The following is a 15,260-nucleotide window of genomic DNA, read 5'->3' on the forward strand; positions in this document are numbered from 1 at the left end:
AAACAGGTTTATTGTATTTATTTATTTTTAAAAATACTATAAAAAATTGTATTTTAAAATCGTTTATAGTATTTTTTAAATGTGCCACAGGTCGTTAAAAATTTGCTTTGGGCCGCAATAAAAACATAAAACATGGGATAAAAGAGCAAACAGGTTTATTGTATTTATTTATTTTAAACATACTATAAGAAAATAGTATTTTAAAATTGTTTATAGTATTTTTAAAATGTGCCACAGGCAGTTAAAAAATTAGCTGCAGGCCGCAAATGGCCCCCTGGCCGCAATATAAACATAAAAAAGTGGGATAAAAGAGCAAACAGGTTTATTGTATTTATTTATTTAAAAAATACTATAAAATATTGTATTTCAAAATTGTTGAAAGTATTTTTAAAATGCTCCACGGGCCGTTAAAAAATGAGCTGCGGGCCGCAAATGGCCCCCTGGCCGCTATAAAAACATAAAAAAAGTGGGGATAAAAAAGCAAACAGGTTTATTGTATTTATTTATTTTAAAAAATACTATAAAAATGTTTATTTTAAAATTGTTTGTAGTATTTTTTAAATGTGCCACGGGCCGTTAAAAATTTGCTTTGGACCACAACAAAAACATAAAACATGGGATAAAAGAGCAAACAGGTTTATTGTATTTATTTATTCAAAAAATACTATAAAAAATGGTATTTTAAAATTGTTTAAAGTATTTTTTAAATGCACCACGGGCTGTTAAAAAATGAGCTGCGAGCCGCAAATGGCCTCCTGGCCGCGATAAAAACATAAAAATGTGGGATAAAAGAGCAAACAGGTTTATTGTATTTATATATTTTAAAAATACTATAAAATATTGTATTTTAAAATTGTTGAAAGTATTTTTAAAATGCGCCACGGGCCGTTAAAAAATGAGCTGCGGGCCGCAATTGGCCCCCTTGCCGCTAACAAAACACAAAAAAGTGGGATAAAAGAGTAAACAGGTTTATTGTATTTATTCATTTAAAAAAATACTATAAAAAATGGTATTTTAAAATTGTTTAAAGTATTTTTAAAATGCACCACAGGCTGTTAAAAAATGAGCTGCAAGCCGCAAATGGCCCCCTGGCTGCAATAAAAACATAAAAATGTGGGATAAAAGAGCAAACAGGTTTATTGTATTTATTTATTTTAAAAATACTATAAAAAATTGTATTTTAAAATTGTTTATAGTATTTTTAAAATGTGCCACGGGCCGTTCAAAAATGAGCTGCGGGCTGCAAATGGCCCCCTGGCCGAACTTTGGACACCCCTGCCTTATCTGATAAACAGTCTTTGAATCGTTTGTTTTATTTTTAGTATTCTATTTATTATCTACTGGTTCAGAAGTAAAGCAGATCTCCTTCTTTTCCTCGCTCCTATTTTAGATATCATCAGGTACAACATTTCAACAATGTTCAGGATCACAGAGAGGACTGCCATCGCCAACATAAAAACGATAAACACACTTTTTTCTGTCGGACGACTGATGAAACAGTTTGTGGGTGTTTGGCAGCTGCCGCCTTGAAAGGTTATACTATCAGGCATGAATATGAAGTCGTAGATGAAGTACTGACCCACGATGAAGGCGACTTCAAGCAGGACCTTGACCAGGAGTTGCATCATGTAGCTGACCAACAGGGAGCCTTTGAGACGCACCTTCCCATGTTCGTCAGAGTATTTGGGGGATTTGATCAACCCATTTCGGTCACACTTTAGCTCCAAGCGTCTCCTGAGCTTGTTCTCTTGGCGAATAACCAGCAGGACGTGGCCCAAATAGATCAAAGTAGGCGTTGAGACGATGAGAATCTGAAGGACCCAGAAGCGTGTGTGAGAGATGGGGAAGGACGCATCGTAGCAAGCATTCTTGCAGCCTGGGCTATTGGTGTTGCAGTCCATGTTTGCTTGTTCATCTCCCCATATTTGATCCACGCCAGCTGCCAGGATGAAGATTCTGAAGATGAAAAGAACGCTCATCCAGACCTTGCCTAGGACAGTTGAGTGCAACTGGACCTTGTCCAACATCTCAGATAGCATGGACCACTCTCCCATGATGGTGGCCGGCTCTCACAGGTCTAGATTGAGGGTGAAAACAAAATGAACTTCATGACAAGACAAACATACGTACCATCAGTGGCCCGTGTGTCTCCCACCTGGGCCTTCAGTGATGTTGTGCTTAGTCCGACTTCAATAAATACCCCTCAAAATATCATCATTTATGTCACCTTGGCTGGAGAAATACTATACAGAAATTAGGGTTGTACGGTATACCGGTACTAGTATAGTATCGCGGTACTAATGAATCAAAAACGGTATTGTACTCAGTTTGAAAAGTACCCATTTTTCCATATATATATATATATATTTTTTTTAACGGGCATGACGCCGCGTCGTCACGTCATGACATTGCTGGTTTTACAAGCAGAGGAGCATGTTCGGCAGCGCACAATCACAGAGTACTTACAAGCAGACACAGTGTGTAGACAGAAAAGGAAGAACGGACGCATTTTGGCTTAAAAACTAAAGATAAAGGTATAACACTGAAACGCCCTTAGGAAGAGGTGCTTTAAGACATGGCTAGCTAGCTAGCAGCTAACATTCTTTCGCAGTCGGCAGTGTTTAGCTACTTCTAAATCCCTAATCCACGCCTCCATGACGACAAATAAATTACGTTTCTTACAAGTATCATCCCTGCAGGACGAGGAATAGCTAAACATGTTTCACTACACACCGTATCGGCGTCACAATGTAAACAAACGCCATTGGTGGATCTACACCTGACATCCTCTGTAGTGATATCAAGTACAACAGCGTATTTAGTAGATACTACTATGATTACATCGATATTTTTTATCGTCACAAAATATTTTTTACTTATAAAAAAAAATGTATATTATGTTTATAAACTCAGGAAATATGTCCCTTTGACACATGAGGACTTTGAATATGACCAATGCATTGATCCTATAACTACTTGGTATCGGATCGATACCTAAATTTGTGGTATCATCCAAAACTAATGTAAAGTATCCAAACAACATTTATTACATTTGAACAAAAGTGTAGATAGAACATGTTAAAACAGAAAATAAGCAGATATTAACAGTAAATGAACAAGTAGATTAATAACACATTTTTACAGCTTGTCCCTTATAATTTTGACAAAATAATAGAATGAGAAATGACACAATATGTTACTGCATACGTCAGCAGACTAATTAGGAGCCTTTGTATACTTGCTTACTAATAAAAGACAAGATGTCTGGTATGTTCACTATTTTATTTAAGGACAAAATTGCAATAAGAAACATATGTTTAATACACCATAAGATTTTTTGTAAAAATAAAGCAAATATTGCAATTTTTTGTGGTGCCCTTTATTTAGAAAAGTATCGAAAAGTATCAAAACACATTTTGGTACCGGTACCAACATATTGGTATTTGGACAACCCTAACAGAAACACACTTTTTCTGATCGCTGATCACTGATCAGTGGTGTGTCGTCAGGGCCAGCAAGGCCTAACATAAATCATGATCATAAAAATAATAAAAGTTTATTTTCTTTTTAATATACCTTCCATAAATACATATGAACATATGAACATATTCATCATATTCTCTTCATGACATATTAGGCTCCAGTGGCGGCTTTGTAGTGTAAACTAACGGAGGACATTCAGTTGATAGACAGTTGTGATAGCCACTCACATCACAAGTTGTTGACAGTAGCCCACCTAGGTAGCCTTCGTTAAACGTGACTGTGATTGGATACTTACTTGTCACTCCCAAGCAGTGTTGGGTTATGTTATGTATTGAGCTTTGTTTTGTCTGCACTGTGTTACACCCAGTGACCATCATGGGGAGTGCCAGGTGGGTATATATATTGGGTTAGTGTTGTCCCATAGGCAGCATGGTGGAAGAGGGGTTAGTGCGTCTGCCTCACAATACGAAGGTCCTGAGTAGTCGTGAGTTCAATCCCGGCCTCGGGATCTTTCTGTGTGGAGTTTGCAAGTTCTCCCCGTGACTGCGTGGGTTCCCTCCGGGTACTCCGGCTTCCTCCCACCTCCAAAGACATGCACCTGGGGATAAGTTGATTGGCAACACTAAATGGTCCCTAGTGTGTGAATGTTGTCTGTCTATCTGTGTTGGCCCTGCGATGAGGTGGCGACTTGTCCAGGGTGTACCCCGCCTTCCGCCCGATTGTAGCTGAGATAGGCTCCAGCACCCCCCGCGACCCCAAAGGGAATAAGCGGTAGAAGATGGATGGATGTTGTCCCATAGTTAGAAAGTAAGCCCTACTTAAAATTGTTTAAAGTATTTTTAAAATGCACCACGGGCTGTTAAAAAATGAGCTGCGAGCCGCAAATGGCCCCCTGGCTGCAATAAAAACATAAAAATGTGGGATAAAAGAGCAAACAGGTTTATTGTATGTATTTATTTTAAAAATACTATAAAAAATGGTATTTTAAAATTGTTTATAGTATTTTTAAAATGCACCACGGGCTGTTAAAAAATGAGCTGCGAGCCGCAAATGGCCCCCTGGCTGCAATAAAAACATAAAAATGTGGGATAAAAGAGCAAACAGGTTACTTGTGGCTCCAAGTCTGAGAAGGATATATACATAAATGCCCAAAAGAAAGCTGGTGGAGTAAAAAAGTACATTTTATGTATCTATTCAACTTTTTAAAACATTATTATAGAGCCAAAGATTGAGCGAGTTGTGTGTATTATTGTGTTTGTTTACACCAGGATGTCCAAACTGATTTCCACTTTTTCCACCACACTGAAATTTAAAAAATGCCGGGGCCACTACATATTTTGTAAAATAAAAAAAAATATTAAAAAAATGCTAAGAAAAAGACGCTACAGTGTATATATATTTGACAATAAAACAATGTGTTATAGGTGGCAAAGGGTATGATTACAATTTATTAGTATCAGAATTTCTTTTTTTTTCATTCAATTATTTGTTTTTGCTCTTTTTTCCTGACATATATATATATATATATATATATATATATATTAGGGCTGCGAATCTTTGGGTGTCCCACGATTCAATTCAATATCGATTCTTGGGGTCACAATTCGATTCAAAATTGATTTGTTTCGATTCAACGCGATTCTCGATTCAAAAACGATATTTTCCCGATTCAAAACAATTCTCTATTCTTTCAATACATAGGATTTCAGCAGGAACTACCCCAGTCTGCTGACATGCAAGCAGAGTAGTAGATTATTTAAAAAGCTTTTATAATTGTAAAGGACAATGTTTTATTGCAATCAAGTGATTGCAATAATGTAAATGTGTTTGAACTATTAAATGAACCAAAAATATGACTTATTTTATGACTTTGGACACCTCTTGTTTACGCCAAGGTTTTTAACATGTTGACACATACAACAATTGCTGTTTACATCTTGTTATTAAAGACTTTGTTCACTTCTTGCGTTTAGGTTTCAACACGTTTAAATAGGAAAGTATGTGAATGTGTGCAATTAAAAAGCCAAAGTGCTGAATAAGGTACAACTTAAACATAAAGATAGATCCGTCTATATAAAGAGTAAATAAAATTTAAAAAAATTAATACATACTGTAAATTGAAACTAGGATAGATTGTTATAAAACAACTAGCAGAATATTGCTGGTGCAATAATGATGGGTAGAAGAGGAAAAGTGATTCAAAAAAGATGAAATAAAAATGGATAAGTAAAGAATAATTGAGGAGGTTATGTTCCAGACACCCCATGGTAGGTGGATTTTCGCAAAATAGGTACACTATTTATTTTAAGTTTTTTATGTATTTTTTTAATTTACTGTATATGCATTTAAATACTTTATGAACCCTTCACACAGCTTATACACACCCCATAAACACTTAAAATTAAAATCCACTTAAAATTAAGGGTGTCCCAATAAAACTTTTTAACTTCCCATATGACATCGATATTGGAGCCTTGAGAATGGACCAATGCCGATATTAATCTGATACAATATCAGCACAAATCGTCGTACATACTTTTACTATTTTGTAGTGTAGCATGTTAGAAAAGTAGTTATATAGTAGAAATTAAAAACACTAACCTTAACACAGACTTATACTGTCTTTAAATAGAGCTAGAGTAGTAATTGTTTTTTGTGACACCTCGTGGTCACAATCATTTATGAAGTCAAGCTCATGATGCAGTAAGTTGAAGGATGCGGACACGTTTGTTACTGGGTACTGTCTAATATGGTTCTGCCTTGGAGACTTTGTATGCGTAAATATTTTGCAACTTTAACGAGTCACACTTGTTTATATTGACAAATGTGTTTTTGACTGCAATATTGTTCAATTAAGGACATTTATTATGGTAAATGGTAAATGGGTCGTACTTGTATGGCGCTTTTCTACCTTTTTTTTTAAAAGAAACTCAAAGTACTTTGACACTATTTTCCACATTCACACATTCACACACTGATGGCGGGAGCTGCCATGCACGGCGCTAACCAGGCCCATCAGGAGCAAGGGTGAAGTGTCTTGCTCAAGGACACAACGGACGTGACTAGGATGGTAGAAGGTGGGGATTGAACCAGTAATATACGAACGCCGTCCGTTCGTATATTATGTATGTTTAGCCAGGTTGGTGTTGTGTGCTTAGTTGTTGTGTAGCTGCTTGCTAGCCTATAGCCAACTATGTTACCTTTTATAAAGGACTTCACTAAAATACAAGAATTGACCAACTTTGTGTGCTTTTTGAAGGATATTTTTAAAAGTAAAAGTGCTGAAAGACTGCTTGTCTTGGAGGGCTTACTGAATATCGGAGATTTAAGTGCAAGCCGATATCACTCGATACTTTTTTTTTTTTTTTTTTTGCTCGATATCAATATTGGATAGGGACACCCCTCCTTAAAATGCTTCCTTCACTCTCAAATAATTTTAACATTAAAAAAGTTAAATGAGTATTTACATTTCAGTGTACTCAACGGTATTCTATGGTACTTTAAAATCCATGACGCACTGAGACTTCAGTAAATAAGTGATGATTAAAATAAGAATAAATACAAAAATGTTAACTAAAATAAGTGAAATAAATCAAGTTATTGAAGATAATGCCTAGATACAAAACTATTGAAAGCAAAATGGCTCGGATCAGGTACCATCCACCTGTTAAAAATAATAAACAAAAATGGCCAACAGTGTAAAGTTGTAAACAAAACTAAAGCAACGTCCTTTCTGTATTATCTTTTAATTTGATGTTGTTACTCTTTTATTTTATTTATTTTTTTAATACAAGTTTTTATTTATTTGATTTCTTTTATTTGGGTTTTATCGCTGTATGTTTTTTCTCCTGTGATATGGATCCCCCTGGGTCGGAAATAAAATGACTACGACTATCTGCTGGTTTTCTATGTGAACAAGACTGTAAATACATCAACAACAAGACTAACAATGAACTAAGAAATTCAGTATTTATCTAAAATTGTTACACATTTATGAAATGGTTCATCACAAATAAAAAAGTGTTTGCAAATATATTTACAAACTATAACATTTGGTACATCTGTACAACACAGCAGCAGTAAAAGTACTGAATCAAGATGCTCATTTACGATGGACACTGTCAGAGTGATATTCATGGAACAATATATGTATTATTGTCGTTTTAGTGGAATATGTTGACAAATCTTAGATTGCTAAATAATGTTTTAGCACTATTAGAAAAACAACAGTAATAGTATGTAGTACAGTTCTACACCAAAATAATAATCAGCATACCTTTTAAAGAATGGAAAAACTTAAAAAATGGAGTTTGCAAAACTTGACCGACTGTTCGTTTCTTTTTTCTTTGTCATTTTCATGCCAGTCAGCTCACAATCTAACAGCGCAGCAATGTAAATACTTTAATTTCTCTCTGGTTGGGAGATTTTGTTGAATTCAGAGCAAAGTTTATTTTATTGACAGTAAAAAAAAGAGAGAATTCCTACCTAAGCAATGGTTCCTCCTTTCTTCTTCTTGCACTCTGTCTAAAATTGCTTCACTTCTCTTTTATAACGCGGCATCACTTTGCAGAATCATCACATTTGTTGTACACGACCCACTCACACTCTCTCACATGCGATTGTCACTCCTGAGTAATAGCAGAATTGCTGGAGCAGCTGACGAAAAAACAACTCGCAATTTCAGTATGCGTGAGAAACATTTACTCCTTTGGAATTACAGTAGAAGTGGACTTGTGTTTGTTTTCCTGTGTTTTGGTATTGTAGTAGCTCTTATTTTTCATTACACTTTCTGTTTGTCTCCATTTTTAGCCACTTTACCTTTGCCTGAGCACTGTTTCCCTCACCGGTCTCCAATCAGGAGACACACCTATCCCTAGTTGCTTATCAGGTGTTTTTTTAAGCCGGTTTTGTTGGTCCTTGTACTCTGTTTAGCGCAGCACCACGGCACACTGTACCTGTGTTCTTGTCCGCCCTGAGATCGGTAGGTCGTGAGTTCAAACCCCGGCCGAGTTATACCAAAGACTATAAAAATGGGTCCCGTTACCTACCTGCTTGGCACTCAGCATCAAGGGTTGGAATTGGGGGCCTAAATCACCAAAAATGATTCCCGGGCGTGGCCACCGCTGTTGCTTACTGCTCCCCTCACCTCCCAGGGGGTGAACAAGGGGATGGGTCAAATGCAGAGGACAAATTTCACCACACCTAGTGTGTGTGTGACTATCATTGGTACTTTAACTTTAACTTAACTATGCTTCAAAGTTTTTTTGCCTCTACCATGGTTTCTGTTTGGATTTTTATTCGCTAATTTCTTTTGACTCACCCATGGACCTCTGCTTCTTCCACGATGGTGCTACCTTATTTTTCGTCATTAAATTATTATTTCGCCTGCACACCACTTCTCGTCTCTGTATCCTGGGGTCACACCAACAATGTCAAGCTCACCCCTGACAAGCACAGGGCTCAAATTTGAACCATGGCAACTGCGGCAAAAGTTACGACCGCCGTGTCATTTGCCATAATGCCCTAAAAAATTGACCAACATCGGTGGCAAGAACATGCCGTGACCGCCCTTGACTTTTTACTTGTTAATGGACGGGGGATGTAAAGGTAAACGGTATAATGATCATTTGCGATAACATTTCTCAACTGTTAGGAATGCGTCTAATTTGTTAATTACCAAAACCCGATCACTTATCGTTTGACTTGATAATCATGGCGGACTAACGGACTTTGCTCAGGAGATTTCACCTCGGAGGAAACGGAGCCAAGCGCTTGGTTTAACGTCATTTTTCCCTCGCTTCCCGCCGTGTGTTTAAGAGCGCACTGCTGTGTTTAGATGGAGACAGGTGTGGACAATATTGGAGACAGACGCACTTGTCCCCACACTAAAAGTATACAGCGAAAGAGAAAACTATTTGATGTTGCTTTCATTTTCTCAATACAGCGTTCATCAGCTGCTGTGACTGAGAGTTAATGAGGCGATGTGTCGTGAACGTTGTCACAACTTGTTTATAAAGTCTTTAGTTTGTTTTGTGGGATGTTTACTCGTCCTTTATTTAACTGCAAACTGTATCAGTGTTCACATAACATCAATACTCAATCGAACTACATTTTGTTAATAGACTTAGACAAACTTTAATGATCCACAAGGGAAATTGTTCAACACAGTAGCTCAGTTACAATGATGGAAAGTGTTAGGATGGAAAGGACAATGCAGGTATAAATAGACTAAATATAGCGATATAAAATAGAACATATAAACGGATATATACATGATATGTGTACAGTATATTATATATACAGATATATTATATTATGTCTATAACATATATACAATATATAACAATTACCATGTACAATATTACAGTATATGTGACAGCAGCAGCATTTTAATGTTTTATTGTGTATAGTTAATTCCTTTACGATATATTTCTGCTCAAACTCGTAATGGGTCTGTCCCTATACATCATCTACATGTACATAACTTAAAAAATGTTTTTTTTAATAAAAATACCTCCCTCTATTAAGATATAAAAATAGAGATAAAGGCATCATGAAATGACAAAAAGCTGACAAGTTTATATTAATAATGAATGAAAAAAAACAGTTTATATATACAAACCCGTTTCCATATGAGTTGGGAAATTGTGTTAGATGTAAATATAAACGGAATACAATGATTTGCAAATCATTTTCAACCCATATTCAGTTGAATATGCTACAAAGACAACATATTTGATGTTCAATCTGATAAACATTTTTTTTTTTTCAAATAATCATTAACTTTAGAATTTGATGCCAGCAACACGTGACAAAGAAGTTGGGAAAGGTGGCAATAAATACTGATAAAGTTGAGGAATGCTCATTAAACACTTATTTGGAACATCCCACAGGTGTGCAGGCTAATTGGGAACAGGTGGGTGCCATGATTGGGTATAAAAACAGCTTCCCAAAAAATGCTCAGTCTTTCACAAGAAAGGATGGGGCGAGGTACACCCCTTTGTCCACAACTGCTTGAGCAAATAGTCAAACAGTTAAAGAACAATGTTTCTCAAAGTGCAATTGCAAGAAATTTAGGGATTTCAACATCTACGGTCCATAATATCATCAAAAGGTTCAGAGAATCTGGAGAAATCACTCCACGTAAGCGGCATGGCCGGAAACCAACATTGAATGACCGTAACCTTCGATCCCTCAGACGGCACTGTATCAAAAACCGACATCAATCTCTAAAGGATATCACCACATGGGCTCAGGAACACTTCAGAAAACCACTGTCACTAAATACAGTTGGTCGCTACATCTGTAAGTGCAAGTTAAAGCTCTACTATGCAAAGCGAAAGCCATTTATCAACAACATCCAGAAACGCCGCCGGCTTCTCTGGGCCCGAGATCATCTAAGATGAACTGATGCAAAGTGGAAAAGTGTTCTGTGGTCTGACGAGTCCACATTACAAATTGTTTTTGGAAATATTCGACATTGTGTCATCCGGACCAAAGGGGAAGCGAACCATCCAGACTGTTATCGACGCAGCGTTCAAAAGCCAGCATCTGTGATGGTATGGGGGTGCATTAGTGCCCAAGGCATGGGTAACTTACACATCTGTGAAGGCACCATTAATGCTGAAAGGTACATATAGGTTTTGGAACAACATATGCTGCCATCTAAGCGCCGTCTTTTTCATGGACGCCCCTGCTTATTTCAGCAAGACAATGCCAAGCCACATTCAGCACGTGTGACAACAGCGTGGCTTCGTAAAAAAGAGTGCGGGTCCTTTCCTGGCCTGCCTGCAGTCCAGACCTGTCTCCCATCGAAAATGTGTGGCGCATTATGAAGCGTAAAATACGACAGCGGAGACCCCGGACTGTTGAATGACTGAAGCTCTACATAAAACAACAATGGGAAAGAATTCCACTTTCAAAGCTTCAACAATTAGTTTCCTCAGTTCCCAATCGTTTATTGAGTGTTGTTAAAAGAAAAGGCCATGTAACACAGTGGTGAACATGCCCTTTCCCAAATACTTTGGCATGTGTTGCAGCCATGAAATTCTAAGTTAATTATTATTCGCAAAAAAAAAAAAAAAAGTTTATGAGTTTGTTGTCTTTGTAGTGCATTCAATTGAATATGGCTTGAAAAGGATTTGCAAATCATTGCATTCCGTTTATATTTACATCTAACACAATTTTCCAACTCATATGGAAACGGGGTTTGTATATACATATTAGGGATGTACAGTATACTGGTACTAGTATAGTACCGCGATTCTAATGAATCATATTCGGTAAACCTCTTAAAAAGTACCGGTACTCGGTACCGCTCAGTATTGAAGCTTAGTTTTGAAAGGAATAGAAAGTACAAAGCGTTTAAGTGACGCTGTTTTGTGTTTGTTTTATTGATTTGGGTTTGAGTGAACAGTTTGATGCATGCATCTGCTTTGAGTATGTTCGTTTACTTTGACATTTACTTTCACATAGCATACACTCGCAACACACATATTTAATTAGTTGATCATTCAAACACTCACCCACTACAACCTGGCGATCTTCAAGCAAAACTACAACGATAAGTAAGTGATACCACAGCGCGTTGAGATTTCCGTCATTAAGGTTTTATATACATGATGTACGTATATGTGCTAATGGGGGATCATCTATAATAACATTTAATATTTACGTATTTTGATCATTTTAACCACAAGTATAAAATGGATAACAAAAAGCTAACTGGCATACTACGAAGACTGCAAAGAATATTGCAGTCAATTAATGGACCGGAACAAAAACAAAATGAGAGCAACATGGGGCATCCTAAAAAGCACTATTAAAAATGGTGCTCGGAAGGATTATCTAAAAAACTCAGATGGAAATGTAAAAAATTATAGTATGAACAAAGTAGTTGAAAGCTCCTTGAAAGCTCATCATAAGATCATTGGACCAAATCTGGAGAAAAAGATTTCAGATCCCGAGTCAGTTGAGGACTTGAATGACACTATAGACAGAAATCCCCATTTGATGTTCCGCCAAGGTGTGACAAAAGAGGAAATAATCGATATTGTGCAAAAATGTCAATCCAAGACCTCAACTGATTGAATTGATATGGAAACAACAAAAAAGGTTATTGAAGGATTTTCTGAACCTTTAACATATATCAGCAACCTATCATTTCAAACAGGCAAATTCACAGATAAAATTAAAATAGCAAAAGTCGTACCGATTTATAAGACTGGAGACAAACACCAGTTTACAAACTACAGACCTGTTTCTCTACTTCCACATTTTCAAAATGATTGAAAAATACAGATTGGACAAATTCATAAATAAAAATAAAACACTAACAGACAACCAATACGGATGCAGAGCCAACATTTCAACATCAATGGCATTAATCGAAATAAGAGAAGAGATTACCAATGCAATATTTAGCAAAAAATGTGCTGCTGCAGTGTTTATGGATCTAACAAAAGCATTTGACACAACCAATCATAGTATCGTCATAAATAAATTAGAACAGTATGGCATCAATGAACATGAACTTAGGCGAACAGAGGTCCACAGAGCTGAAAATATCTTGTGGTGTACCTCAGGGATCAATACTGGGACCACAATTGTATATAAACGACATGTAGAGGTTTCCCTCTTGTGGTGGGTTCTCCTGCCGCCGACAGATCTTCGTGAGCCCGGTAGTGTTACGTTCCACGTAGTGGTGGTTTTTGTTTTGTATTTCTTCTTCTATTGTTTGTACAGGTCCCACTCAATCACTGCCTCTGCTGCCAATCAACCGATTCCTGTTCCCAGCTGCTCCTCATTTCACCTGTTGTCACACTGTGTCACTAAATACTGACATCTGCTGGACATTACAAATCCCTACAGGCAAAATCTATGGACCGACTCAACTGACCAAGTCATTGTATTTCATTTAGGATTATTTCATATCTTCATTTAAATAAAAATATATTTTTTATCTTTTTTAGATACAGTCAATAAATAATGTGAACATATATCATAACATGGAAATCTAAGAGAACGTGTTGTGAATGAGGATGCTTGTGGACTGGGAATTTTTTTTTTTTTTTTTTTATACACATTTTTATTAAAAAAAAACAGTTTTTCCAACGTATTCAATTTTAGACGATTTCTCTTCTTAGTTATTATTTCTCCGGCTGTAGAAAAGAGCCGCTCACAGGGCACAGAGGAGGCGTCAGTGCGACACAGTTTGCGTATCGGTCACGTGACCGAAACAGCTCATGATCGGTCACGTGACTTTCTAAAAGCGGTACGCGCACCGACACAGGGTTTTGCTCTATGAGCTCGATGCATGCGCCGATGCATCGGTGTTGCCGGACCCATCACTACTACTTTGTCTTTGACGCTACTTTGTTTTGTAATCATTTTTGTTAAGCTCTTTGCTAAACTTGTGCCACCTGTTTTTTTGTCATCCTTTTCGTTTTACCTTTCAACTTTTGTAAGTATCTGCAGAGGCCTCTATACACTACACACGTAGTGTGTAAGAGGTTTACCGAATATTATTCATTAGAATCGCGGTACTATACTAGTACCAGTATACTGTACAACCCTAATATGTATAGAGACACCAGGCTTAGTGGTGGCTGTCCCCCTTGTATGTTTTGGACCCCCTCTTTGGCTAGAGTAGGTAGGTAGGTTTTCGGTTTATGCTAATTAAATAGCTTTAGTTAGTCAGCTTACCTTTCTTTTTTAGAGGTGTATTTTGGTATGTTTTGTTCATTTCTTTGACAGCACCTGTATTCCCAAGCTAGGCTAGTGTTGTCTTGTTGTAGACCCCTCCCCCCATGGTTACTTTCAATACCACTAGTTTTTGTTTTCAATTCTTGGCTTCGGTGTCTTTAATTTACAACTCATTTGGTTTATACACTATTATGTTGCGTTCCCCTACAATCCCTAGACTCTGAGCCACCTGGGAACGTAACATGTAGTCAGGTTGGATCAAGTCTTTTATTGACATACAGCCGTATATATCTCTGCTTTTCAGCGTGTGTCTTCGTTCTGCTCCAACTCCAACAACGTGTCTCGTTCCGGCTGCTGCAAATAAGGGCGACAGGTGATTATATAATCAGCCCCAGCTGGGCAATCTACTCACCTGCCGCTGGCTTCGAGACCGGGCCATACACACCCCATTCCTGCAGGAGGCGCGCCGACCACGCCCTCCTCCACACGACATTTGTAAAGTTACAAAAGATTTAAAGTTAGTATTTTTTGCAGGTGATACAACTGTTTTGTTCAAGAGAGAACACACAGAAAATGATACAACGAATAACAGAAGAAATTAACAAATTAAAAAGATAGTTTGACAAACAAAGACTATATTTGAATATCAGCAAAACTAAAATAATGCTATTTGGTTATAGTAGAAGAGAAGGTCAAACACAAATACAAATAGATGAAGTAAATATCGAAAGGGTAAAAAAAACAACATTTTTGAGTGTAATAATAGATGATAAAATGAACTGGAAACCTCATATAAAAAATATACAACACAAAGTAGCAAGAAACACGTCAATAATGAATAAAGCAAAACATGTTCTAGACCAAAATTACTCCATATTCTTTACTGCTCGCTAGTGTTACCATATCTGAGTTATTGTGTAGAAATATGGGGAAACAACTACAAATGTGTGCATCATTCACTAACGGAGTTACAAAAAAGATCAATTAGAATAATACATAATGTTGGATATACAAACCCTTTATTTATTGAATCACAAATACTTAAAATCAACGACTTGGATTTGCAAATAACT

The 15,260-nt window shown here is 36.9% G+C and overlaps 2 protein-coding genes across 2 annotated transcripts in view; one reads left to right on the top strand and one right to left on the bottom strand.

Annotated features, from left to right (window-relative positions):
• The window catches only part of LOC133575421 (gap junction Cx32.2 protein-like), a 49,625-nt gene that overhangs the window by 17,533 nt on the left and 16,832 nt on the right, over positions 1-15,260 (top strand). The gene's annotated exons all lie outside the window — the stretch shown is intronic.
• LOC133576242 (gap junction Cx32.2 protein-like) lies at positions 1,141-7,993 on the bottom strand. Its single transcript, XM_061929330.2, has 2 exons — positions 7,969-7,993; positions 1,141-2,077 (listed from the first exon to the last, which is right to left on the bottom strand). Exon 2 carries the CDS (start codon positions 2,052-2,054, stop codon positions 1,338-1,340), a length of 717 nt encoding a protein of 238 aa, XP_061785314.1. The 5' UTR covers positions 2,055-2,077; positions 7,969-7,993; the 3' UTR covers positions 1,141-1,337.

The sequence above is a fragment of the Nerophis lumbriciformis genome, linkage group LG34, assembly GCF_033978685.3.
Source record: "Nerophis lumbriciformis linkage group LG34, RoL_Nlum_v2.1, whole genome shotgun sequence".
Lineage (NCBI taxonomy): Eukaryota > Metazoa > Chordata > Actinopteri > Syngnathiformes > Syngnathidae > Nerophis > Nerophis lumbriciformis.